The following is a 27,163-nucleotide window of genomic DNA, read 5'->3' as shown; positions in this document are numbered from 1 at the left end:
TATATCATACTACAGGGACTCTAGCAAACACAAGAGGTAATTTGTTGTGCCTTATATGCCCCAAACACTAAACAACACAGCTTTCTGTCCAGGGTATTTGCCCGCATTTTCCGATCAAATCACAGGATCCTTGTGGTAGGGGAGACTTCAACTTAACCCAATCAGCAACTGCGGATCACCATGTGGTGAGCCCCCGGGCATCCGCAACTCGGGCCCTCAGGGACTCGAAGATATTCCGACAAATCTCTAGACGTTATGCTCTCTTTGATGCCTGGAGGGCTCTCCACCCCGGTGATCAGTAGTATACCTTCTACTCAGCCCCCCATCGCACACACTACCGCATTGACTATTTCTTCGTTAATAACACCACACTCAAAATAACATGCACAGCCCAGATACTTCCTAGCTCTTGGTCAGATTACGCCCCTATCCTGGTCATGCTAGACTTAGGCACCCCCAACCGTAGACCATATAACTGGAAACTAAATACATTCCTTCTCCAACACCAACCCGCATGGGTAGAATTAAACACCACCCTCCAGCTCTATTTTATGGAGAACAACACCCCAGAAGTTTCTCTCCCCACACTTTGGGAAGCCCACAAGGCAGTCCTCCGAGGTAAGACGCATCAACTACAACTCCAAATCATCACAAGAGCCAGACACTTAGACTCTGATGTCGCATCCCTTGACATCACGGAACCTATTTCACTTCGGGAACCTAGTGGACCCCAGGTCATGCAAACTATTACATCCTCTTTTGAAAACATAATTCTGGCGGGTACCGCACAGAAGGGCCTAATATCGGATATTTACAAGATACTAAATACCTGTTCCCTAGAAGAACAGGGTAAACATTCCTATATGATTAGATGGGAGAAAGCCCTCAATGAGGAAAATCCCATAGAACAGTGGCAGAAAAAATCCTCTTATTCTGGTACATGCTCCCAGATATACTCCATGCTATCTTTCCCACAAGCTCAGGCAGGTGCTGGCGATGTCAAGGGGCGAAAGGCACCCTCCTCCATATCTATTGGAGCTGCCCATTAATCACCCCATACTGGACCACGGTCCAGCAGCTACTAGTCCACCTTCTGGAGACACCGGTCTCGGCGACCCCAACATTTTTCTTACTAGTCTTATCGCCGCTGAAGCTCCCCACACCATATAAAAAATTAGTACGTCATGTCCTTACAGCAGAACGCTGCCTCATAGCCCTAAATTGGAAACACCGTACCCACCTTCTCCTGAAGCCCTTTACTCCAGAATTAGGGATGTTGAACTGATGGAGAAAATGACGGCTAGGATGCAGGACAGACTAGAGGCTCATAATAGGGTCTGGGAGCTGTGGCACCTTCAGGAGGATCCACCATGACCAGGTAATAAACTTGATGACTTCTCTACCCCCTTTCTTTTCCTTTCCCCCCTCCTTCTCCTCATATTGAGTATTCTTGTGACTCTTATGCCCTGTACACACGATCGGACATTGATCGGACATTCCGACAACAAAATCCATGGATGTTGGCTCAAAGTTGTCTTGCATACACACAGTCGCACAAAGTTGTCGGAAAATCCAATCGTTCTGAACACGGTGACGTAAAACACGTACGCCGGGACTATAAACGGGGCAGTAGCCAATAGCTTTCATCTCTTAATTTATTCTGAGCATGCGTGGCACTTTGTGCGTCGGATTTGTGTACACACAATCGGAATTTAACCGATCTGATTTTTTCGGAAAATTTTATATCCTGCTCTCAAACTTTGTGTGTCGGAAATTCTGACGGAAAAAATCCGATGGAGCCCACACACAATCGGAATTTCCAACAACACAATCCGATCACACTTTTTCCATTGGAACATTCGACCGTGTGTACAGGGTATTACAGCTACATACAAAATGTTACAGTTTATTAAATGAATCAGCGATGCATATTTGACAAAAAAAAAAGATAAAGCTAGATAATAGCATACTACTGCCCTTAAGCACAACATCAGTATTCCTGAGCAATCACCTGAAAGCAACAATGTATACTACAATATGCACCTTTGAAATTATGTACTTCTTTTTACTGTATCGCAAATACAAACATTAATAAAATGTTATTTGAAAAGAAAAAATCATCAGTTTACACAGAGAACTGTCATGGCTGCAACATCCCCCGCTACCCCCCCCCTCACTGAGCTCAGCGGGGAGAGTCGACACATGTCTCTGTCTACACTGTATGATGGCTGTGATTGGACACAGCCATCAGGTGATCAGGAGGGCCAATCACAGCGCCCATGTCCCAATCTGTGATGTGTCTGAGGTGGTTACACAGGCCGTTCATGCTTAAAAACCCTCCAGTGTGGCTGAATTAAAACAATTCTCCAAATAAGAATGGCCAAAATTCTTCCACAGCAATGCGAAAGACTCATTGCCAGTTATCGCAAACCCTTGATTGCAGTTGTTGCCGCCAAGGGTGGCACAACCAGTTATTAGGTTTAGGGGGCAATTGCTTTTTCAGGGCCAGGCAGGTTTGGACAGCTTTTTTCCCCTTAATAAATGAAAGCATCATTTAAAAACTGCATTTTGTATTTACTTGGGTTATATTTGTGTGATAATAAAATTTGTTTGATGATCTGAATCATTTAAGTGTGACATATATGCAAATTTTTAAATAAAAAAATCAGGAAGGGGCAAATACTTTTTCACATATATACAGTATGTGTGTGTGTAATATATAGGGGTTGGATAAAAATATGGAAACACTACATGATTTGCAGGTGTGAAAGTGATGACATGTTTCATGTTAAAAGCGGAAATAATGTAATATTCTTTTGCTTCCTGCTGTGTGATGAGACACCTAGCTAACAGGTGGGAAGCCTCACTTTTTTTCATTCACTACGTGTGCTGCTATTAATACGGAGTCAAGTCAGAGTTTATTGGGTTTCAAAGAGGGAAAATTGTTGGTGCCCGCTTAGCTGGTGCCTCTGTGACTGAAGTTGCCAATTTATTTGCATTGTCACGAGGTACAGTATCAAAGGTTATAACAGCAAATACAGTTTTCAGGAAAACGTTGTTTGATAAGCATAAGTACGGTTGACATGGTCAACTAACTAAAAGAAACAAAAGGACATCGTACAGGATTGCGACCCAAATTTTTACATGAAGAGTGGTATTAGATTCCATTATCCACCATCCAAGACTTGCTGTACATTTCTCAATTCCCAGGAGAATTCAGGCCGCCTTGGATGCAATGGCGGTCCAACACCATATTAGGTAACGATTTTGTTCTTTTACCGTGCATTTTTTCAGAATTTTGTCCAACCCCTGTATATACTGTAATAATATCTATATAATACATTCATGATACCTGCAAAAATAAATACCACTCATACCCTTGAACACATGGATTAGGTAAAGTGAATGTCTCAAAAAAAATGGAAAATGGGCAGCAATCTGGGAAAGTGGCACCTAGAGGTAGCCTGCAATGTGCATTCCGGCATCACTGGCTGGTGTGATCCAGGATGACCAGATTACAGGCAAAACAGACTGAACTGATACTGTACAGCAATGTTTGGTTGAAAAGCCAAATTATTGAGCAGGTAGGTTATTTTACCTGTAGGCATCTCAAGGTTTATATTTCAAATCAGACTACTGTGTATATTTAAAAATGATGAATGAAAGGTTTAATTAAAAACTGCTAATGATGTTTATTTAGTCAACTAAAATAATCACAGTGGAAAAGCAATAACAATAGAACAAAATGCCTTTCAAAGCAGCTCTGTCACTCATTAGAAGAACTGTGGTATAATGGTAATTGAAAGCATACTTTTCACAATTTCCATGGAAGCAGTGGATGTCTGTTTGGATCTTAAGATACACTGTATTAACTAAATGTGGAAACTGGAGCAAGCCACCGTCCCTATTTAACTGTATCTGGCTCTGCCTTGTGAAAGATGAAGCGTCTGTTAAGTAAAATCTAGCTGTGATCACGCTGTCTTGAGATAGTGATCATCAGTAAATTATTCCATCCGTTCCACTCATTGTGTACTGGAGGCCTCCTGCAAATGATACCTCCGGCGTTGAATGTTACTGTGGGGTACGTTTACCAAAATGACATTCAACACTGTATAATCTGGGATTCTATTTTAATTATATACAGATCCTACACACTTACTGATATAGATGTATTGTTGGTGTACATACAATGCCTACGAGACAAAACACATACAGTATCTCACAAAACTTAGTACACCCCTCACATTTTTGTAAATATTCTATCTTTTGATGTGACAACACTGAAGAAATTACCCTTTGCTACAATGTAAAGTAGTGAGTGTACAGCTTGTATAACAGGGTAAATTTGCTGTCCCCTCAAAATAACTCAACACACCGCCCTTAATGTCTAAACCGCTGGCAACAAAAGTGAGTACACCCCTAAGTGAAAATGTCCAAATTGGACCCAATTAGCCATTTTCCCTCCCCGGTGTCATGTGACTCATTAGTGTTACAAGGTCTCAGGTGTGAATGGGGAGCAGGTGTGTTAAATTTGGTGTTATTGCTCTCACTCTCTCATACTGGTCACTGGAAGCTCAACATGGCACCTCATGGCAAAGAACTCTCTGAGGATCTGAAAAAAAGAACTGTTGCTCTACATAAAGATGGCCTAGGCTATAAGAAGATTACCAAGACCCTGAAACTGAGCTGCAGCACAGTGGCCAAGACCATACGGCAGTTTAACAGGACAGGTTCCACTCAGAACAGGCCTCACCATGGTCGATCAAAGAAGTTGAGTGCACGTGCTCAGCGTCATATCCAGAGGTTGTCTTTGGGAAATAGACGTATGAGTGCTGCCAGCATTGCTGCAGAGGTTGAAGAGGTGGGGGGGGGGGGGGGTCAGCCTGTCAGTACTCAGACCATACACCGAACACTGCATCAAAGGAGCTATGCAAATATCTAAATGCTTTTTAGGGTGTATGTCGATCAGGGGGAGTGGGTGCCTCTTGGTAGGCTGCCTTTGCATGCAGACCTCCCTAGGTAATGCCCACATGTTGAGCCTCCATCAGGCTAGGGAGAAAAGAGCTAAATTATGCTGGATGACGTCCTCCAGCAAAAACCCGAGGTGAGCTCTGACTACTTACTCTTTGTCAAAGGCTCAGAGTGTTCTGTGAAATCAGTGTAAGCAATTTCACTACAGGACAGTTGTCTGTACAAATCGGCAAAGCTAGAGACCAGGCTGGAGTTCAGCTTTAAACATATGACATTTCATTTACAATTGTTATGATGCCAAATGCTGCCTGCTATAAACTTTAATGAGGCTTAGGTTTGGGATAGTAATGATTCTTCACATTCTCGGGATGCCTAACTATAGAAATCTGCTAATGTTTTCTGGGGATTGAGGCAATTCCCAGCTCTGTGTTGTTAAAGTACATATGAAAAACCAGAGGAATTCAGACTGGGGGTACCATGAAAAATTTATAAGGAGACTTTACCTTCAGGAAAAACCACGTCGAAGCAATCATCATATTCCAAGGTATAGGCAGCTAAATGTATATGAAGGTCTGATAGAACGGTCCAAGAGAACCCTGAAAGATGTGCTAAAAAAAGTGCTGGATGAGGATGGCAAAGACTGGGACTTCCTGTTACCTGCTAAAATCAGAACCTTGAACCCAGGAGACAGCCTCTTTGGTGCCAACTTTAGAGAGTACATTTCTGACAAGTGCCCCTATGAGAGAGAAGATCATACCAACTACCAACTTACCTGTTCGGGATGATGTTCAGATCCTGGCTACGGTGTCTGGTAGTAGTCTCAGGATTAGAACACTGGCTGAAAAGAATTACATATTTTGATGCAGATAACCTTGTCCATCTCCATGTTTATTTATTCAAACTGTACATTTAGATGTTTGCCTATACTTAAAGTGATTGTAAAACAATCCATTCAGTTTAACCACTTCAGCTCCGGAAGATTTGGCTGCTGAATGACCGGGCCATTACTTTGTGATTCAGCACTGCGTAGCTTTAACTGACAACTGCGCGGTCATGTGACGTTGCACCCAAACAAAATTGACGTCCTTTTTTCCCCACAAATAGAGCTTTCTTTTGGTGATATTTGATCGCCTCTGCAGTTTTTATTTTTTGTGCTATAAACAAAAAAAGCGCGACAATTTTGAAAAAAACATATATAAAATATTTTGTACTTTTTGCTATAATAAATATCCCCATTTTTTTTTTAAAAAAAAGCAAATTTTTTCTCAGTGTAGGCTGATTATGTATTGTTCTACATATTTTGGTAAAAAAAAATAGCAATAAGCGTATATTGATTGGTTATAGCGTCTACAAAATAGGGGATAGATTTATTGCATTTTTATTATTATTATTTTTTTTACTAGTAATGGTGGTGATCAGCGATTTCTATCGGGACTGCAACATTATGGCGGGCACATCGGACAATTTTGACACATTTTTGGGACCATTGGCTTTTATACAGCAATCAGTGCTATAAAAATGCACTGGTTACTGTAAAAATATCACTTGCAGGGAAGGTGTTAACAGGGGGCGATCAAGGGGTTAACTGTGTTCCCTATGTGTGTTTCTAACTGTGGGGGGGAGGGGACTGACCTAGAGAAAATGACAGATCATGATTCCTAGCTATTAGGAACACACGATCTGTCACTCCTCACAGAACAGAACAGGGATTTGTGTGTTTACACACACACACATATCCCTGTTCTGCCTCTTGTGCCCGCAATCGCTCGTGGCCGGCGGTCATCGCAGGCAAGAGCCTTCGGTGGTGCGCACGCGCCTGCTAGCCAGATCCCGCGAGCCGACGTATAGCTACGACGGCTCGCAGGGTCGTGCCAACCTGCCACAGTATAATGACGGCGGCTGGTCGGCAAGCGGTTAAAATAGAAATGAAAGGCAAAACATTTGTGTAGAGTTACTAAAAAATATTATAAATACCGTTTTTCCCCTTTTTTTATAAGTGATCACCTTCCCTCTGTTCTCAGCTGCATAACAGCTGTGGGGAGGAGCAGCTACAGTACACTGAGCTCCCTAGTGAATGGCTGTGAAGGGGAGGCGTGTCAGGACAGGTCTGATCATTGGGGGAGAGTACACCGAGTTCCCAGCATAGCTGGCCATGGGGTGTTAGTGGGGTCAGTTACTGCTTAGTGGGGTCAGTTTTTAATATGAAAGCAAGGGGACTGGCAGGAACCCCAGGAATTTTATATAAAGGAAGCAAAACAAAGACAACAGGATACTTTCTCATACAAGTACATGGTACAGGAGGCACGTATCAGGAATATGATATGTTGGGGTAACAAACACTTTAAATTGGAGGAAAACCCTAACTATAACAATTCTTGAAAATCCCCCCCCCCCCCCCCCCCCTATTTTGCCTAACCTGCATAAAAAAAGATGCGTGTACTTAGAAGGGAAGTCCTTGAACTTCTGGCAGAACACAGCGCAGCTTATGCTACATACAGTTTATACAGCACTGACAGCCGCCATATCAATTAGTAAAGGAAAGAGTGTGTATGGACCACTTTGGCCGAAATGAAAGATTTAAAGTGCAAGTAAACATGGAGTTGGGCTTTAACCAATTGCAGACCACCTGGCCGCAATGTACTGGGCGGCCTGTACAAGCAAAGCAACATACTGGTACATCGCTGCCTGATTCCAGGATTAGGGTGTGCGCAAACGTGCCCCCTCCACCAACATCCACTGCGATTGTACACAGCGGGAGTCCGTCAGCAGGTCCAATCACAGCCGAGAGTCCTGTGTTGACAATCAACACAGGGCTATGTGCAGAGGGAATGATCTCTCTGTTTCTTATCCCTGCAAACCTGAAATCTTTAGTAAAAATTAGCACACATTACACATTGTTAATCACGCATTTAACCCCTTGATTACCTTAGATGTTAACCCCTTCCCAGCCGATGTCATTAGTACAGTGACAGTTTATATTATTAGCACCGATCATGGTATTAGTGTCACTTGTAATGTCAGTGGCAGTTAGTTAGTCCCCCCCAGCGTCAGTTAGTGTCAGATTTCCTGTCGCAGTATCATTATAAATCGCTGATCACCACCATTAGTATAAAAAAAAAAGAAGAAAAAATTCAAGTAAATACTGTATACCATAGTTTGTGATAAAAATAATAGTTCGCTAATCCTTACAAATTGTGAATCAATTAGAATATCCAATACCACATAATGTAAATAAATAATACCATATATTAAACTAGACACCAATATACGGAAAAAATATATAATTACTGTATTTATCAGCGTATAACACGCACTTTTTTCCCCTTAAAATCAGGGGAAATCGTGGGTGCGTATTATACGCCAATCCGCTGCCGATTGTGAGCCTTTTGGTCGCCGAGAGCTACTTTCAGCCACTCTCGGCGGCTTTTGGCCGCTTTCGGCCATTCTCAGCAGCTTTCGGCAGCTCTCGCAGTCCCGTGTGAGCCGCCGAGAATGGCCGGAAGCCGCCGAGAGCGGCCGAGACATGCCGAGAGCGGTTGAAAGCCGCCAAAAGCCGCCGAGAGTGGCCAAAAGCGGCCGAAAGCTGCCGAGAGCTGCCGCGCCATTTTTAAATGGCAGCTCCTCAAATGACACAGGGGCAAGGCTGCAGATTGACACTCACAAGGCTGCAATGATGGACATGACTACAGATGGACACTCACAAGGCTACACTGACACTGACAAGGCTGCAATGATGGACAAGGCTACAGATGGACACTGACAATGCTACACTGACACTGGCAAGGCTGCATTGATGGGCATTTAAACGTAAGTTTTTTTCCTTAAACTTCCCTCCTAAAAGTTTTTTTCCTTAAAATTCCCTCCTAAACTTGGGGTGCGTGTTATACGTCGGTGCGTGTTATACGCCGATAAATACGGTAATTATATATAAATATATAATTATATATAATTATAATTAATAATGTTTGAAAAAGAAATGTGCAGAATATACATAAGTCCACATGCAATCCAAACTTAGTACGCAGATTCTTCTGTGATAAACATTAATTAATTCACTCCAAGATCCGTGCTACACATTATATTACAAGTGTGTGATTTTGAAGAAGCTATCACCTCCACTTCTGAGTGCAATGCCTGCTCACCTCACCAAAAGACCCCCTTGGATCAAATCACACTTTACTGCTGTGAATAAGGAATCAATCACATTGGAATGGACCATCCGCTGTGCTTAATGGATCCTGTATAGTCCTCTTTGTACACTTTGGAACTCACTTCTCAGGGTCAATGCTCAAAGCAAACGAAAAAACATCATTGCGCAAGATTTTAAAAACAATGCTTGTTTTTTTTTAAACATAAAATAGTCCACTCACATTTTACATATCTTGTGCATTGCCTGTTATAAAATAACGCTCATAGACAGCTCTCCTCCTCACCGTGCTTCCAAGGATATGAGCCACCGGAAGTGACGTCACTGGCTCCTCCCGACGCGTTGAGTCACAGGTCACGTGGCTTTCGCAAGGGAAGATTTCCCAGTGAAAGTCACGTTACCTGAGACGCAATGCGTCGGGAGGAGCCAGTGACATCACTTCCGGTGGTTTGTATCCTCGGACGCGTAGTGAAGAGGAGAGCTATCTATGAGCATTTATGAAGAAATTTTATTTTTTTATTGCATGTTTTATAGCAGAAAGTAAAAAATATTTTTTTCTTCAAAATTTAAGATCTTTTTTTTGGTCTATATAATAAAAAATAAAAAATACAGTGGTGATCAAATACCACCAAAAGAAAGCTCTGTTTATGTGAAAAAATACCATGGTCATGAAGGGGGTAAAACTTTCCAAAGCTGAGGTGGTTAAAGTGAACCTGTTGATTTGACTTCCATTGGTTGGTAATGTAGAGGATGCAACTGCTGACATCCATTCCTCATTAATGTCTTCTTCTGAAACTTCTAGTTGCCTGGCTGTCATGTTGATTTAATGGCTAAGTTACATTCCGAGTCAGCACCCTGGACCATGTATGCATATAAGGAGTTTTGTGTTTCACCAGTTGCATGCTTGCCCCAGTTAAATGATGCAGGAGATACTAAAGCCAAGGTCAGTCAGGTAGCTTTTATTTTCGGAAGGGGTCAGCCATGGCAGCCTCCATATCTCTCTCAGTAAAGGTTTCTCTAACACTGCTTCTCGCATTGTGAGATAATTATTCTGCATCAGAGCAATATGCAGCTACGTGTAGAAGGATTTCGTAGTGAATACAAAGTGGGGTTGGCATCATCCATCTGGTTAAATCACTGGCAGGTTCTGGTGTGCGGCATCAGCGATGTAGCTACAGCGGAAACAAAGATAAACACGGCTACCGAATCCATGGCCTTGGGGCAGCCGAGCTCTCACTTTAATTCAACAACGCTTTTCTCCTCAAAGGGAGGAAAAAATGGAAGCATCACCGTCATGTTTATTAAAGAAGCCTTCATGGTCACAAGTTTGCTATAGTCTGTGAGCCTTGAGTGTATAAATAAGGTGCTATTGATATTAAGAACATTGGTGCAGCTCTGGTTCCTGTTGTCCGTGGCAGTCCATAAGAGTTCAGTGCCACCTCTGTGTGGCAATTACCTATGTGCCCCATAGGTGTGCACAGCCTATTGCATTAGGGTGTGCCCCTCAAAGCTCAAACACATATGTGTGTGTATGTGTATATAGACTGATGTATAAAAATCAATATGTGGTGTTGCGCTCTAGTGAATGATGGCTCATTACCATAAATAAAGTGTACATCCCATGCGCAAAATTTCATTAAAAAATCACATACTACATGCTACATGATCGCACAGAATTCAACGTGCTCAACGTGCACAAAAAATTAAAAAAATGGCAAAAAAAATAATAAGATCAACGTGCTAATGCTGCCACAATATAGAAATAGAGTCCAACAGTGCACATAGGTATCCAGAAAAACTTGATAGATTAAGTGCACTGTTGGAATCTATTTCTATACTGTGTCAGCATTAGCACTTTGATCCTATTTTTCTATGCAATTTTTTAAATTTTCTGTGCACGTTGAATTCTATGCGATTATGTAGCGCTTTATTTATGGTAATGAGCCATCATTCACTAAAGCGCAGCACCACATATTGATTTTTATATATATTTAAAAAGCACTTTATCTATCAAGTTTTTCTGGATACCTATGTGCACTGTTGGACTCTATGTCTATATTGTGGCAGGATTAGCACTTTGATCTTATTATTTTCTAGGCCATTTTTTTCAATTTTCTGTGCACGTTGAATTCTATGCGATTATGTAGCGTTTAGTATGCAATTTTTTATGAAATTTTGCACATGCGATGTACACTTTATTTAGCACTTTATTTATGGTAATGAGCCATCATTCACTAGAGCGCAACACCAAGTATTGATTTTTATATATTTAGCCCTCATGCACACAGGCTGTTAAAAAAACGTTATGAAAACGCCAGTATCTTTGCAGTGAATTTTTTAAACTTTTTTCAGCTTTTTTCAGCGTTTTTGCAATAGCGTTTTTTAGCGTTTTTGAGCGTTTTTCCGCGTTAGCGTTTTGAGCGTTTTTGAGCGTTTTTAAGCGTTTTTGAGCGTTTTTGAGCGTTTTTCAGTGTTAGAACGTTTTTACAGCTGAAAAACGTCTTTCAGAACGCACTGGTCCTGGGTTTTTTTTACAGCTTAAAAACGCTTATGCCACTTGCAGCTCAAAAACGCCTAGGTGGGCATGAAGCCATAGACTAACATAGACAGGCCTTTTTAAGCTGCAAAAAAAGCTCAAAAAAGCAGCTGTAAAAACGTCCATGTGCATGAGGACTTATTGTTGGTACGGATTGACCAATCCGGTGTCTGCTGCGACTAATGTTCCATTATATATTATTATCCAGGTAGCGCAGGAATATTCTCTTTATTTATATATACTGATGGTGTCAGTAGAGCAGTGGACTGTGTCAGTAGGGCAGATTGGTGTCAGTAGTTTTTATTCGTATTATTTTATTTTTAATTATTTCTTACAATTTTATTATTAACATTTTTTTTTTACACATTTTTTAGGAGTCCTGTTAGGGGACTTTGGTGAAATATTAAGGGAAATCTGCACCACACAGGGTGATTAAGGTGTGCCCAGGCACACCCTGTGCGCGCACCTTTGATGTACCCTTATGGCTGGGTTCACACCTATGCGAATTGGGTGCACAGCGGGAGATTGTGACCAGCGCTCTATGGAGCCAGTTCACACATCGCTGCAGTGGCTGCAGTGATATTTGTACAGGAACCCTGGGCGTCTATTGGTCCATTTCAGGTCCGAATTCAGCCAAAAATTTGGGCTGAAATCAGACCTGAAACTGTGAATGGCGTGTTCTAGTGGGAACCCAGCTTTATACATATGGGGAAAATGCACTCAGTTCAGAGATTGAGGGCCAGTTCAAACCAGAGCACAGTGCAGGAAAAGAGCGTTTCCGTGAGCATTTCCTGCACCGGGTTCAAACGCACTGCCCTTGCAATCTGCGATCTGCATGCAGGTGCCAATGTAATGTTAATGACTCCCCAAATGCAGATAACAAACACAGTGCCTTTGTGTGTACTAAATCGCATGGCACCGCAGTACTATGAGATTTGGTGCGGCAGGTTTTTTCAAAGTAGTGCATGCATTACTTTTTCCATATTCCAGTGTAATTTGCAGCCCACTGGAACGAATGGGCTGCAAAATCGCATTGCACAGAAATTGCATGGGAGCGTGGCACACATTCCTATGCGATCCCAGTGTGCACCGGCTCTAAATTGGTTAAGGGTGGACTCTAGGCACACAGCTAAATACTTGGAAGGCATGCATATAATTTGCATTTCAAAAGATTTGCATTTCTGCTCATCCTTCTAAGATTTACGCTACCCAGCCAGACAGCACAGCCAGGTCGGTGATACAACGTACAGTTAAAGTGTATGTAAACTCTAGAAATAACTTTCTGTTATTTGCTCCCTTTTGGTCTTTTACATATGTAATTGAAAGTATTTTATCACATATGTTCAACCAGTGCAAAAATATATACAGTACATATCTGCTCATCCAGCCAGAAATCTTGTGAGCTAATAGCTTTTTGCACTCTCTATCTTTGGACTGCTATCAACATTGCTCTCTGCTATCTCCAAGAACTACAAAACACCTCCCCATATTATGGGAAAGAGAGGGGGGTGTTATGTAGTCCTAAGCTTGCGTCTAAACTGCTGCATCTCTATCCACATTCGGATCACTTTTCAGAGGAGTTTAACAGGGAAGGCAATGTGACACCTCCTCATTGCCTGTTTTAACCCTGTAATTGCCCCACCAACACACCACAATTACAGTATGTGCATTGTACACAGTTGCTGGTTGTTTGCGGCACTTCATATCATATATCATTTGCCACTTGTGCAGGGACTGATTTCTCCATTCATATCATATCCAGCCAGGATCATAAGAATATTTAGCTCATTCGTATATATAAAAACTCTGTCTCAATGGTGTTCACATTCAGCCTGAATCACCAGCCATAAAAAAATATTGACCATAGTGAAGTATTTATTGTTCAAAAAACATTCCCAAAATAAAACAGTAAACAATAAGTGGCAGGTCACACAGGGGCGGCCGACTTTGAAGCCGCCACTGTACAGCGCGACCTCACCGCAGCTTGTAAAACAACTTCTGTATAGAACTCAATGCAAGCCGCTCCAAAGTCACCCCAAAGTAGTACAGGAACCTTTTTCTAAGTCAGAGAGACTTGAGTCGCTCCTATTAGAAAGTCGCCTGATAGGTCGCCCCTGTGTGAACCAGCACTAAAAAATATCCTCCGGATAAATAAATATAAAAGTCAAATGGAATAAAACTTATATCCACAGCCACCACAAAACAACAAAGTGGTAGCGGGACCTCAGGCAAATATCCTTTTTCATAATCACTGAATGATACATATAAATGGCGCTAATGTAAAACTTACATCCACAGCCGCCGGGACCTCAGGCGGATAACTTCTCTTGCTCTACAGCTGTTTCACATGATTTGCGCGTCCTCAGCAGTGTTAATTTTGGCAGCAAATTTCGATTCAGTTTTAGTCTTAGGACTAAAATGGCATTTTAGTTTAGTTCCATTTTAGTCTTCTGCAATTGTTTTAGTTTTAGTCGTATTTAGTCGACTAAATCTCCAGTACATTTTACATTTTAGTCAACTAAAACTCATTTTAGTCGTCTAAAATCTAATGGGTGTAATTCAATTGTAATGCATTAGTCACATTAGAGACATGTCCGCTGACATCCGACCCGGTCCAATCCGCTAAAAGCAGACGGATGCCTCTATGTTCGGATCCATCGCTGGCGGATCGGATCGGGTGAGATCTGATGAAAACGGACATGCTGTCCGTTTTCGTCCGATCCCTCCATAGGCAGCAGTGGCGCCTGATAAGCCCCTCCCCGCTTAGTGAGCAGAGAGGGACCTGTCATCCGCCGGCTCGGCGGAGATTAACGGAGAGATCTCCCGCTGAGCCGGCGGACCGAGGCGGGCTCCGTGGAAGCGGAGTCCGCTTTGTGTGAAAGGGGCCTTACAATCACTTTAAAGTGATTGTAAAGCTAAGGTTTTTTTTGTTTTTTTTTTAAATAACAAACATGTGGGTTGATTTAATAAAGGGAAATCCACTATGCACTACAAGCGTGCTTGTAAGTGCAGTCGCTGTAGATCTGAGGGGAAGATCTGAAATGAGGGGAAGCTCTGCTGATTTTATCATCCAATCATATACAAGCAAAAATGCTGTTTTTTATTTTCCTTGCATGCCCCCCTCAGATCTACAGCGACTGCACTTTCAGTGCACTTGTAGTGCAAAGTGGATTTGACTTTCGTAAATAACCCCCATGGCATACTTACCTCCACTGTGCAGTTCGTTTTGCACAGAGTGGCCCCGATCCTTAACTTCTGGGGTCCCCCGGCGGCGCTGGTAGCTCCTCTTTGCATCCTATAACCTCCTAGGTGAAGCACTCTCCCAGAGGGTTACCTTGCGGGTGCGCATAGGATGCATTAAGGTGAAAAAACGAGTTCATGCACACTAGCGTTTGTTTTAAGCTAAAAATAAGGAAAAGATAATGGATAAAAAAACGCTGGTAATAGCTTTTTGTAGTAGCGTTTTAGCAGCATTTTAGGAGCATTAGCTTTTTATTAGTGTTTTTGTGGTAAAAGGGAGTAAAAATCTCAAAAAATGCTATTAGTAGCATTTAGCAGCGGGTAGGAGCGTTTCTGCTGGAAAAACGCTCCAAGAAACTGTACAAAAACTATTTTTTTTTCTGCTCCTAGACGCTGAAGCTCAAAAAATGCTAATAGCCTAAAGTAGTGTGCATGGACACATAGGGTAACACTATTTAGCTTCTAGGAGCAGAAGAAAATGCTAATAACAGCTTCTAGGAGCTTAACCCTTTCCCGACCAGCCGCCGCAGTCATACTGTAGCAGGATGGCTCCCCTGCGCGAGCCGTCGTAGCTCTACATCTGCTCCTTAAGACGCTGTAGCAGGCACGTGATGACCTCCGGGCACCCGCAATCGCTCGTGACAGAGCAAGAACTGGGATCTGTTTGTGTAAACACACAAATCCCGGTTCTGTCAGGGAAAAGGAGACAAATCGTGTGTGCCTACTAAGCTAGAGGGAACACATTTAACCCCTTGATCGCCCCCTAGTGTTAACCCCTTCCCTGCCAGTGACATTTATACAGTAATCAGTGGCTAGTGTTAGCTCTGATCGCTGTATAAATGTCACTGGTCCCAAAATAGTGTCAAAAGTGTCCGATCTGTCCGCTGCAATGTTGCAGTCCTGATAAAAGTCGCAGATCACCTCCATTACTAGTAAAAAAATTACTAGTAAAAAAAATATAAAAATAAAAATGCCACAAATTAGCCCCTATTTTGTGGACGCTATAACTTTTGCGCAAACCAATCAATATACGCTTATTTCATTTTTTTTTTACCAAAAATATGTAGAAGAATACATATTGGCCTAAACTGATGAATAAATTTGTTTAAAAAATTGGCGATATTTATTATAGCAAAAGTACAAAATATTGTGTTTTCTTCAAAATTGTCGCTCTTTTTTTGTTTATAGCGCAAAAAATAAAACCCGCCGAGGTGATCAAATACCACCAAAAGAAAGCTCTATTTGTGGGGGGGGAAAGGACACAGCCTGATTGGGCAGTGGAGGAGCAGCAGCAGACTGATGAGGTCATCCATCTGCTCCCTCTGCTCTTTGCCCCTATCAGAATTGCATGCAGAAACCTGATTGGCTCTTGGTCCTGTTCCTCAATCTCCCACTTTCCTGTTGCTGTATAATAGACTGAAACTGATTGATACCAATTCAACTCCAGCTACTTACACTAGTTCCATTGAAAAGGATACATTTAATGATGGATAACAAAATACAAAGTTGCAGTTATGTGTCTCATTTTATACCTCCCTGGAATTCACCTTGAAGCAACTCGTTTTGGTGATTGTGAAATTACAAGAGCGTACAGCCATTAAAAGCCTGCAGTTACCTAATAAGCACGGTTTTAGTACATATTAAAATCTGGACAGTTGCACCTAAAACTGCTGTATTGTGTTAACAGATTTGGGCAGCTAAAATATCTGTTTATGTCCAATTAAGCATATAAATACACAAAAAAATGCACATATATCAGAGATGTTTCACCAGCAAAAAGATCTGTAATTGTGTGCAATGTAGTCCCCTGTGCCAGACAGCACAGTGAGATCTTTGTTTTCCCACAACAGCAGCCCAGCGTGGTCAGTTGTAATAGTCAAACACATCCCCAACTTGCTGATTAGATAGTGAAGGAGTGGCATACTGCGAGATCATCACTCTGCTCTCTTCTCCTATCAGTATCCATTGTCAATACCAATACCTGTGTACACAGCAGAGCCCCATTGGCCTTTTCTCCTCCATTCTGAGTGCTGCTGTGCAGGGGATTACCAAAGGCTAATGTTAGGACAAATGCAGGTACTTACATTAGCTGCATATAAAATACCTACATTCTAATTATGTTGAATAAATACATAACTCTGATTCCTTCTGTAATAAATTGTAGTATTGCCTCTCTGTTTTGTAAAGCACCCTGCAAACTTTTGATAGTATGTAAATCCTGTATAATCATAATAATAATAATAATAATAAGGCCTCATGCACATTGGGTGTTGTGTACATAAGCTTTTAGCAGCGTTTATTGGCAGGAGAAAAAAAACGCTCTGCTACCCTGTTTCCCTGAAAATAAGACCTAGCGTGATTGTCAGTGATGGCTGCAATATAAGCCCTACCACCTAAATAAGCCCTACCCTGTTTCCCCGAAAATAAGCCCTACCCTGAAATTAAGACCTACAAGGACTAGGGCTTATTTGGGGGGGTAGGGCTTATATTGCAGCCATCACCGACAATCACGCTAGGTCTTATTTTCAGGGAAACAGGGTAGTGCATCCAGGAGCAACAGAGTTTCAGCAGAAAAAACACTTAGCGCTAGGCTCGTTTAGCACTTCAGCATTTATTCATTTCAATAGAATAAAATTAAAATCAATTAAAATTCTTACCAATGGAATAAATAAATGCCCAAACACCAAACTCTGCTAAACTGTTTAAAAAAAAAAAAAAAAGCAGCCTAGATGGGCAGCCTAATTTTCTCCTGTCAGGAGGAAAGGTGTTTTACAATAAACAAGAGTGCATCAGGCCTTAATGTGCATTCGCATCGGTGGTGGTTCCTACCACCCCTCTGAAAGGTGATCCTCTGTGGGTCACTTTTCAGTGTGCAGGCATTCAGAGACAATACTGCCACCTCCTAAATACCAATTGTTTGCATTTTTTTTTTTTTATTCAGCTGAAGATGAATTTCGGACTGAAATATTGCAGCACAACCATGAGCCAAGCATCTGTCTTGTGGTTGTGGTAGTGTCCTATGGGCTTCATTGGGCGCTTTTGGCAGATGGTGCCACCTGCCAAACTCAGCATATTAAGTTCAAACTGCTGCACTGCAAATCCTAACATTGCATCCATGGCAATGTGTACACATCAGATCCACCACTATGTTCGTTTGGAGATTGGAGGTCTTGGAGTGGTAAAAAACTTGGATAAGCCACCTGGTTTTACCATCCCTCTGCTGCCATGTAAACCCAGCCTTAATGGTTATGTACTTTATCTGTCTGGAGTATAGCATTAGACTCCAAAGACTGTAATGTAATGCTAATCACTAATAGTTCATCAATAATGTATATTTACAGGAAAATCTCTATATACAACTATTACAACTGGTATTTGTGGTTCCACAAAATCCACAGAGCTGCAGGATCTTTAACACAACTTGTGTTCACTTAAATCTTTCACCAGGGACTTAAATGTGCCCATACACAGATCATTGCCAGTCAGAGTAAATATATACCAATTAAATCTACAGATAACTGATACACAGAAGGAATGAAGCTGACTCACTAGCGGACAGAAAATTTGGATTCCTGGTGACATGTGCCTTTATAGAAGAGAATAAACATTACACAATCCTCATACAAGTCCCATGAAGCATTGCAAGCAGCTGACAGTCACAAGTATGGCTCCAAAAGGCAGAGGCATGATGGGACTTCCGCAAAAGCTGGAGGGTCACAGGTTGAGCACCCATGTAGTTCACAATGGTGCATTTTGTAGTGCATTTCCAGTTTTGCAAAAATGCACTACACGCCATTTGACATGGTTTCCTATGGGTCACATTCATAGCTGTGCGATTTTAACCGATGCATTTCTTGGAAAGGGTCAGGGATTTTTTTGCCGGCAGCAGGTTGCGTTTCTAGTTCCATAGACCTCAATAGAAACGAGGCGGAAACCCATCAAAAATGTGTTTCTGATGCATTTCTGCTGCCTTTTTGCTGGTTTCCCCAGCAGGCACCTCCCAAAAGCGCAAGCTGCATCAAAAATGCATTAAAGTGATACTAAAGTCTTGTTTTTTTGTGTTTAAAAATAACAAACATGTTATACTTACCTGCTCTGTGTAGTGGATTGGCACAGAGCAGCCCAGATCCTCCTCTTCTCGTGTCCCTTTTTGGCGCACCTGGCCTCTCTCTCCTGTTAAATGCCCCCACAGCAAGCAGCTTGCTATGGGGGCACCTGAGCCGAGCCACAGCTCCCTGTGTCCATTCAGACATGGAGCTGTAACCTGGCCCCACCCCTTTCTCTCCTCATTGGCTCACTGACTTTGATTGACAGCAGCAGGGGCCAAAGGGCTCCGCTGCTGTCTTTGCAAATGAGAAGGGGAGCCCCAGGTAGCTGAGTCTCTCCTGCAACATCGCTGGATCGAGATGGGGCTAGGGGCCTAAGGGGGGAGCTGCACACATAAGGCTTTTTACCTTACTGCATAGAACGCAGTGAGGTAAAAACCTTCTGCCTTTACAACCACTTTAAACACCCATCAAAAATGCGTGCGAAAAAAAAACACACTGGGAAAATACATCAACCGCGACCTGCATAGGTGTGCACTTAGCTTTATAGTATCTAAACATGTGTCGATCCATTTCATTAATTGATCATTCATTGTGACTAAACAGATCAAGCTTAGCCCAGGTTCACACTGATGGGGGATTGAAATTGTGCGATTTCAGCTGAACTCGCACAATTTTAAACCCACATCTCAGTCCGACTTCGGGAGCAATTTTAGAGACATCTGAGCAGGTTCATGCACAGATGTCTATTGAAATCGCCCCTGAAGTCCCCAAAAGTAGTGCAGGGACTACTTTTAGGAATTGGTGCAGCGCTGCAAAGTCGGCGTTGCACTGATTTGGCCGGTGCCATTGTCGGCAATAGCCGGCGAATTTGACACGTCAAAATGGCCCGATGTGAACGTGGGCTAAATAAAAATTGCAAAACCAAAGACTCCCCACATGATCAAATGTGACTGTCAGGTCGATCGGCCATGGTGGAATATAAATGATTACTACTGAACGATCAATTAAAATATCTGCCCATGAGTTTGAGATCATAAAATGGATCGATAAAATTATAATTTTTAATAGACCATTTAGACATATGACTGGCAGACTGCATATTCAATTTATATTTTCAGTTGTGCGCAGCAATAAGGCGTATGTTGCATTGTTCGCTATTATAATTGATGATGAATCACTTGTTTGCAATTTTCAGATCTAATATGAATCGGTATGTGTATGGCCACCATTAAATTGGATACACATAGATAGCTCAGTTCACAGGGTGTGTGAACTTGGCATGCAAAGCCGAGAAGTACATCTGGCCATAGAGTGTAGGTGGTAATCAGATGTGCAGACACACGGTCCTTTTGCTCTATCATACATGCTGTGACCCCTGAGCATACATTTATATTATATATAGATACATGACACCCAATGCCCTGGTCTTATTGTGAAAAAAACATGAATGGTTGGCTGAAAAAATTCAACCTTGCCAATTGCTTGCTCCCTAGAATAGATGGCTAGGGAGGTTTGTTACTATTCATAGATAATGACAATCACCCCCCCCCCAGTCTTATCCCATGATGGTGATGTGTCTACAGGTGCTTCTTTTCTAACAGCATACTGTACTGTAATTCAAAGCAAACACAAAGTGACATTCCATTCTCTATGTACACAAAGCTGTTTACTTGAGCTGTCAGTTTAGAGCCAGAAAGCTGCTAATAAGATCTAGTCTGCGACCCTGGCACAGGCTCCTCTCTAGCCACTTCACTAGTTATTCAGTGTTGGCAATGAGATTAGTGATAACAGTAAGCACTAAAGTGCCACTTCAGTTTGATTAGACAGAACAATAAAAGAAAAAAAGAAAAAAAAAAAGCAGCGCAGACATGGGCAACATGCAACTTTGCTGCGATGATGACAAGTCAGTGTGCTGAGCTTAGCACAGAGGTGCGAGGAGGTCTGGGGAAACAATGAATCAGGACTTTTCTTTTCTTATGACTCAGCCTCTGTCAGTGTGAAGACGCTGCAGACATTCACACTGTACAGTTGCATATGTTGTGGATTCTGTAAGCTGTTTCACAAAGTCTGATGTCAGATTCTACCACAACAGACAAAACACCAGGGGCTGGATCACTAAAAAATAAAAATGCCTGTCTGTCCCTATGGAATCACTCCCTCTGTAGCCACATGCAGCGAGATGTCGCTTTGCTGCTGGCCAAATGCTGCTGAGTTTTGATTGCTAGCTAAATGAATAAATGCTCAAGTGCTAAATGCGCCTAGTGTTTAGGCACATTTAGGGCCCATTCACACAAGAAACTGCACATAACTGTACGTTTTTCACTGCATGTTTACATGCATTGGAGGGCGTTTGAATTGCACTTGGCGCGCACTTGAATGCATTTTGCAGTACATTGTTCTATATGTTTTTGGGCTTGGCTTTCTTGGCTTAAAGGGGTGCAGTGCATCGCGTTTGAAGCGCCTTCCCTGCATTTGCGGTGCCAAAGACTGCAGCATACTCTATTTTTTTTAACTGCGCTGAACTGCACTGCAATGATGTGAACTATGCCCATAGGACTGCCTTGAATTTGAGCTGTGAAAGGGACCTTAGGCACACCGGGCGTTTTTTCTGCCCAAACGTTTCTCTCCTGAATGTGATTTTGATGTGTTCAGATCTCAGCCCCTAAACACCCCTGCCTCTAAACTCCACTAAAAGCCCATGTGTGCATGGACACATAGGATAACATAGAGGGGATTTTAGGGGCGAAAAAAGTCAAATGCCTGTAAAATGGGCATTTAACAACTGCTGTGTTGATGAGGCCTTAGTGGCTATTTTAACAAATTGCCAGCAGCGGACTTGCCCATTTGACATCAGGATAAGGATCCTTATAGTTATTGTAAAGTCTCTTTTTTTCCCCATAAAAATAACAAACATGTTATACTTACCTCCTCTGTTGCAGTGGATTTGCCCACTCTTCTCAGGTCCCTTTTCTGTGCTCCTGGCCCCTCCCTCCTGTTCAGTGCCCCCCACAGCAAGCAGCTTGCTATGGGGGCACCCGAGCCGAGTCACATCTCCCTGTGTCCATTCAGACATGGAGCCCCGCCCCTCTCTCTCTCATGATTGGCTAGCTGACTTTGATTGACAGCAGCGACAGCCAATGGTGCCGCTGCTGTGTCTCAGCCAATCAGGAAGGAAAATCTCAGATGGCCGAGGGATATGTGGACATCGCTGGACAGAGAGGGACCTCAGGTAAGTGTTAGGGGGGCTGAGGAGGGCTGCTGCACACAGAAGGCTTTTTAACTAAAAGCATACATGCATTACGATAAAAAACTTCTGACTTGACACTTTAAGCGCCTTAAAAAGGTTGTAAACCTTTGTTTTTTTGTTTTTTATTAAAATAACAAACATGTCTATACTTACCTGCTCTGTGCAGTGGTTTTGTACAGAGCAGCCTCTTCTCAGGTCCCCACAAGCGCTCCAGGCCCCTTCTCTTCAATGGGTGCCACTGTGGAAAGCTTTCCATGCAGGCACTCGTGCATGCCTTCTCCCGAGTCCTGCTGGGACTCAGCCCCGCCCCTCGCCCCTATGTCACAGCATTTGATTGATAGCAGCGGGAGCCAATAGCATATAAATATGAAGCTACCCAATGAGGAGGGAGACAGCGACGGGAGCCGTTGCTGTTGTGCACATTGCTGGATCGATTTGAGCTCAGGTAAGAAAAAGGGGGGGCTGGGGGGGGGGGGGGGGGGGCTGCAGCACAGAAGGTTTTTCACCAGTAAGGTGAAAAACCTTAAGATTTTAGAACCACTTTAAGCTGGGTACACACACTATTTTTTTTCGTTCAACCAGTAGAGAGATGTTGATGTGGGGATCCCTCTCACTGTGTCTTTGTATTTTGATAGGGGCGACCCCCCACCCTCCGCCAGAAAACACTGATGCTGGTTTTTCATCATGACTGTTCAACAGAACTTCCTTAGACCCGTTTCTGTTGAACAGAGTAGAGTACACACGCACTGAAAATCAGTACCTGTGTACCCGGGTTTAGTGTAGTGCAATGGAATTTAAAAATGGCAGCAAAATGGTTAAAATAAAGATCCTTATCCTTGTATTAAAACAGATCTCCAGCCAAAGAAAAAAATAAAAAAGTATAACCCATTTAAAGATAAAATACCAAAACCATGATGATGCGATAATCATCTTCAATCCAGAGATTTCCCCTGCAGTACTTTTTGTTTGCCACTAGTCCTTAGTCTGATGGCCAGCATCATTCTTCCCACTATCTCTGAGAACAGGTTGTCCTGGACTTGCCCCAGTGCTAATAGTGAAAGGAGAAGCAGCACGTTGATGAGCTCATCTCTATGCCACTTTGCTTTCTGTACATGAACTGATCGTCTCTGGTGCTGCTCTTTCCTTTCACACCCCAACCCTGCTGTAAAGGGACTGCAAGAGGCTGACATCAGGTCATATTAAAATACTTACACTGTTTGCATCTAAAAATAAATTTGATGATATAGTATTGACTACAGAGCTGCATTCAATTGTCCTTTTTATATGTTCAGCTTTTCTACTTATATGTATTATATATTTATTTTTAATGTATACATTTTTGCTATATATTTGTTATATATTTATATTTTTATTTGATATTATTATGTGTGATCTGAGCCCTGTGCATCAGTTGTGCACACACACAGGACTGTTTTCAGTTGGAGTGGGTGTGCTATTCACATGCCCCAAAACACATAAATTTGCACAAAAATACATATAACATTCATCTATTTTGTGATTATAATGATGTCGTAGGCACACTTAGAACTGTGCCACACATTAGTAAAAAAACACTACCCACCAGTGCAGATCACAATGCCTAATGGTCATACAGAGTGGTGCTGTGAGCCAAGTATGTTGTTCCTGCAGCTGTAGCCATGTGACTTCAGAATCACCAACATACTAAGTGCTTGCAGCAGGAAATTCTCCTCTCTGACATTAAAAAAAATATAACTTGGCCCATGACATTAATAGTTAAGCTGCATATTTGCAGGTTAATGTCTGGAATTTCCTTTCGACATACAGACATTTCATAGTTTTTTCCATGGGGATCAAGAATGTATTCATATTCCACAAAGTAATACCAAGAGAAATAGGAGAACTAGTCTGATTGGTACAAACCCCTGAGCATATTTTATCATATACCTGGCAAGGAAGGGGTTATGGGGGAAGTGCTTTTATTATTTGATAGCTGGTATAGAAAGATGACTGCAGTTCCCATAGAATGTAGGTATGTACATTTATTTAGTATACAAAGGTAGCAGTTCTGATGGTGTGTAGGTGTACATACTGTACATTTACTTGGTATTAAAGAAGGGCTGATGTTTCCATAGTATGTAGATATATATTTACTTGGCTATAGAGGTAAGCTGTGGTTCCTATACTGTGTAGTTATGTACATTTACTTGGTATCGGGGAAAGTCTGTGGTTCCCATAGAGTGTAGGTATGTTCATTAATCGGTATAGATGGGTAAGGTTGTGGTTTCCATAGTGTATAGGTATGTACATTTACTTAGCATAGGAGGGTTGTGGTTCCAATAGTGTGTAGTTATGTACATTTACTTGGTCAAGAGGGGTTGTACGTAGGTGCATTGCTTAGGTGTAGAAGGGTTGTAGGTATGTACATTTCCTTGGTCTAGAAGAGTTGTAGGTATGTACATTTACTTGGTCTAGAATGGTTGTAGGTATGTACATTTACTTGGTATAGAAGGCTTGTGGGTATGTACATTTACTTTGTCTATAAGGGCTGTATGTACGTACATATACTTGGTCTAGAGGGGTTGTAGGCATGTACATTTACTTGGTATAGAATGATTTTAAGTATGCACATTTTTAACAGAAAAAAGTATGCACATTTAGTTGGTCTAGAAGGGTTGCAGGTATGTACATTTACATGGTCTAGATGGGTTGTAGGTATGTACATTTAGTTGGTCTAGAAGGGTTGTAGGTATGTACATTTAGTTGGTCTAGTCTAGAAGGGTTGTAGGTATGTACATTTCCTTGGTCTAGAAGGGTTGTATGTATGTACATTCACTTGGTCTAGAGGGGTTGCAGGCATGTACACTGACTTGGTTTGGAATGGTTGTATGTATGTACATTTACTTTTTGACTTGGTATAGAAGGGTTGTAGGTATGTACATTGACGTGGTCTAGAAGGGTTTTAGGTATGTACATTTATTTGGTCTAGAGGCGATGTAGGTGTGTACATTGACTTGGCCTAGAGGGGTGGTAGGTATGTAGATTTACTTGGTCTAGAAGGGTTGTAGGTATGTACATTGACTTGTTGGTATGTACATTGACTTGGTCTAGAAGATTTGTAGGTATGTACATTGACTTGGTCTAGAAGGGTTGTAGGTATGTAAATTTACTTAGATCTAGAGGTGTTCTAGGTATGACCATTGACTTGGTCTAGAAGGGTTGTAGGTATGTACATTGGCTTGGATGTAGAGGTGTTGTAGGTATGACCACTGATTTGGTCTAGAAGGGTTGTAGGCATGCACATAGACTTAGATGTGAGGTGTTGAAGGTATGAACATTTCCTAACATCTATCAGACTACTTGAAGCATCCAACTCTGTTACTATTCCTGCCCTCCTGTTGGCTGCCTTGCTCAATCCTCCCCGGGTACCAGAAGTAGAGGATGGTGGTGATGGGCACTGGTGCCATGGCAGAGGAGGATGGTGGTGGTGGGCACACAGGTGGCACAGTAGCAGTAGTAGGAGGAGGAGTACTTGCCTTTGATGTAGACATCATCATCCGCCCTCATGAACCACTCATACTTGTCCAGGTAATGGTCATGCATGTGTTTGATCATCATGAAGGACTTCTTCTGGGGAGGGTAGGAGTCGTCCACCCCGGGCAGAGAAATGACAGGCACAGCTTCTGGCAGAGGGATGTCCTCGGAGCCCTGGCTGGAGAAGAACTCCACTTTCCCGGGGATGTAGGGTGCCCAGGTCCGGTAGGCGGCCACTGCCCGGGTGTCCAGGTACTTCTTGGCTGTCATGACCCCGACATAGAGGAAATTTCTGGGGGAGTCCTCGGGGGGTCCCCAGTCCCCGCTGCCGTTGTGGTTGCCCCCGTGCCCGTTGCTGCTGCTGTTCTTGCGCTCCTCTTGTATCGGGGCGGGCGGAGTGGTGTCGGGGAGCCATCCTTTCCCATGGCGGGGGTCCCCATCCCTGGCCGGGCTGTAGTACGAGCACACGTTGGACCTTCTCTTCTTCTCGCTCATCTCTGCTACTTTGGGGGCGATGAGCCAGGAGGCGGCTGTGAATCCCAGGATCAGTCCCACTCCTACACTCATCCACGGTCTACGGGACCTCACCGCCATCCTTCCCGGATCTCCTCTCCTCAGCCGCCCGGTACACCACTCCAAAACTTACCGGGCTCACAGATCGCCTGGAGCAGCCCGTGCGGCGATGTCTGGGCTGCCAGCTTGTCACTGCCGCTCGCACCTCCTCCTCCTCCTATCCATAGCTGTGCTGCAGCTGCTTCTCCTCCTCCCCCTGATCCGTGCTCCACCTTCCCAGCATCGCAGCCCCTCCATACCCCGCACTGGCCCTCCTTCCCCCGCACTGCCACCCCTGACCCGTCACCAGGTAGGGCACTGCCAGGCGGCACTGGGATGGGAGTGGAGCTGTCCATGTGCTCCAAGAGCTTCACTCCTTCATCAACCTGCATGGAAGGAGGAGAGCTGATACAGCACCAACCATCTGTTCACAAAAGTACTAACACCCCTATCCTCTCTCCCAAATCTTACCGGCTGGCATCTGCAAGTCTTCTAAAAGACTCTCTTGTGGTGCCCAGACCGAGCACTGCAAGGGTTAACTGCCAGCTTCTGTCTAAGGCAGGGGTCTCCAACCTGCGACCCTTGGCTTGCCTGTATTTTACCCTTGGGGCATTGTTTTTCCCACTTATTTGGGGTACTATTTCTCCCATTCATAAGTGTGTGCACCCTATTGCATTAGGGTATGCACCCCAAAAACATGTGGGCATGTGTGTGTGTATATATATATATATATATATATATATATAAATATATCACTGGCGGCTGGTGGTCAAAATTTTTAGGGGGGCGCAAACAAACTGAACAAAAAAAACGCCCATCAATTGCAGCCTCACTGTTCCCATCAAACGCAGCCACTATGCCCATCAAATGCAGCCACTGTGCCATCAAACGCAGCCACTGTGCCATCA

General features: G+C 42.9%; 1 protein-coding gene across 1 annotated transcript in view; it reads right to left on the bottom strand.

Annotated features, from left to right (window-relative positions):
• The window catches only part of CHSY3 (chondroitin sulfate synthase 3), a 603,240-nt gene extending 576,603 nt beyond the window's left edge, over positions 1 to 26,637 (bottom strand). Inside the window, exon 1 of the mRNA XM_073625123.1 lies at positions 25,706 to 26,637. Within this exon, the coding sequence (XP_073481224.1) occupies positions 25,706 to 26,297 (592 nt within the window). The 5' untranslated portion in view covers positions 26,298 to 26,637. The remainder of the gene's footprint in view (positions 1 to 25,705) is intronic.
• Positions 26,638 to 27,163: the final 526 nt, after the last annotated feature.

The sequence above is a fragment of the Aquarana catesbeiana genome, linkage group LG01 (assembly GCF_042186555.1).
Source record: "Aquarana catesbeiana isolate 2022-GZ linkage group LG01, ASM4218655v1, whole genome shotgun sequence".
NCBI lineage: Eukaryota > Metazoa > Chordata > Amphibia > Anura > Ranidae > Aquarana > Aquarana catesbeiana.
Note: the sequence above shows the minus strand (reverse complement) of the source record. Positions and strands in the feature narration are given on the sequence as shown.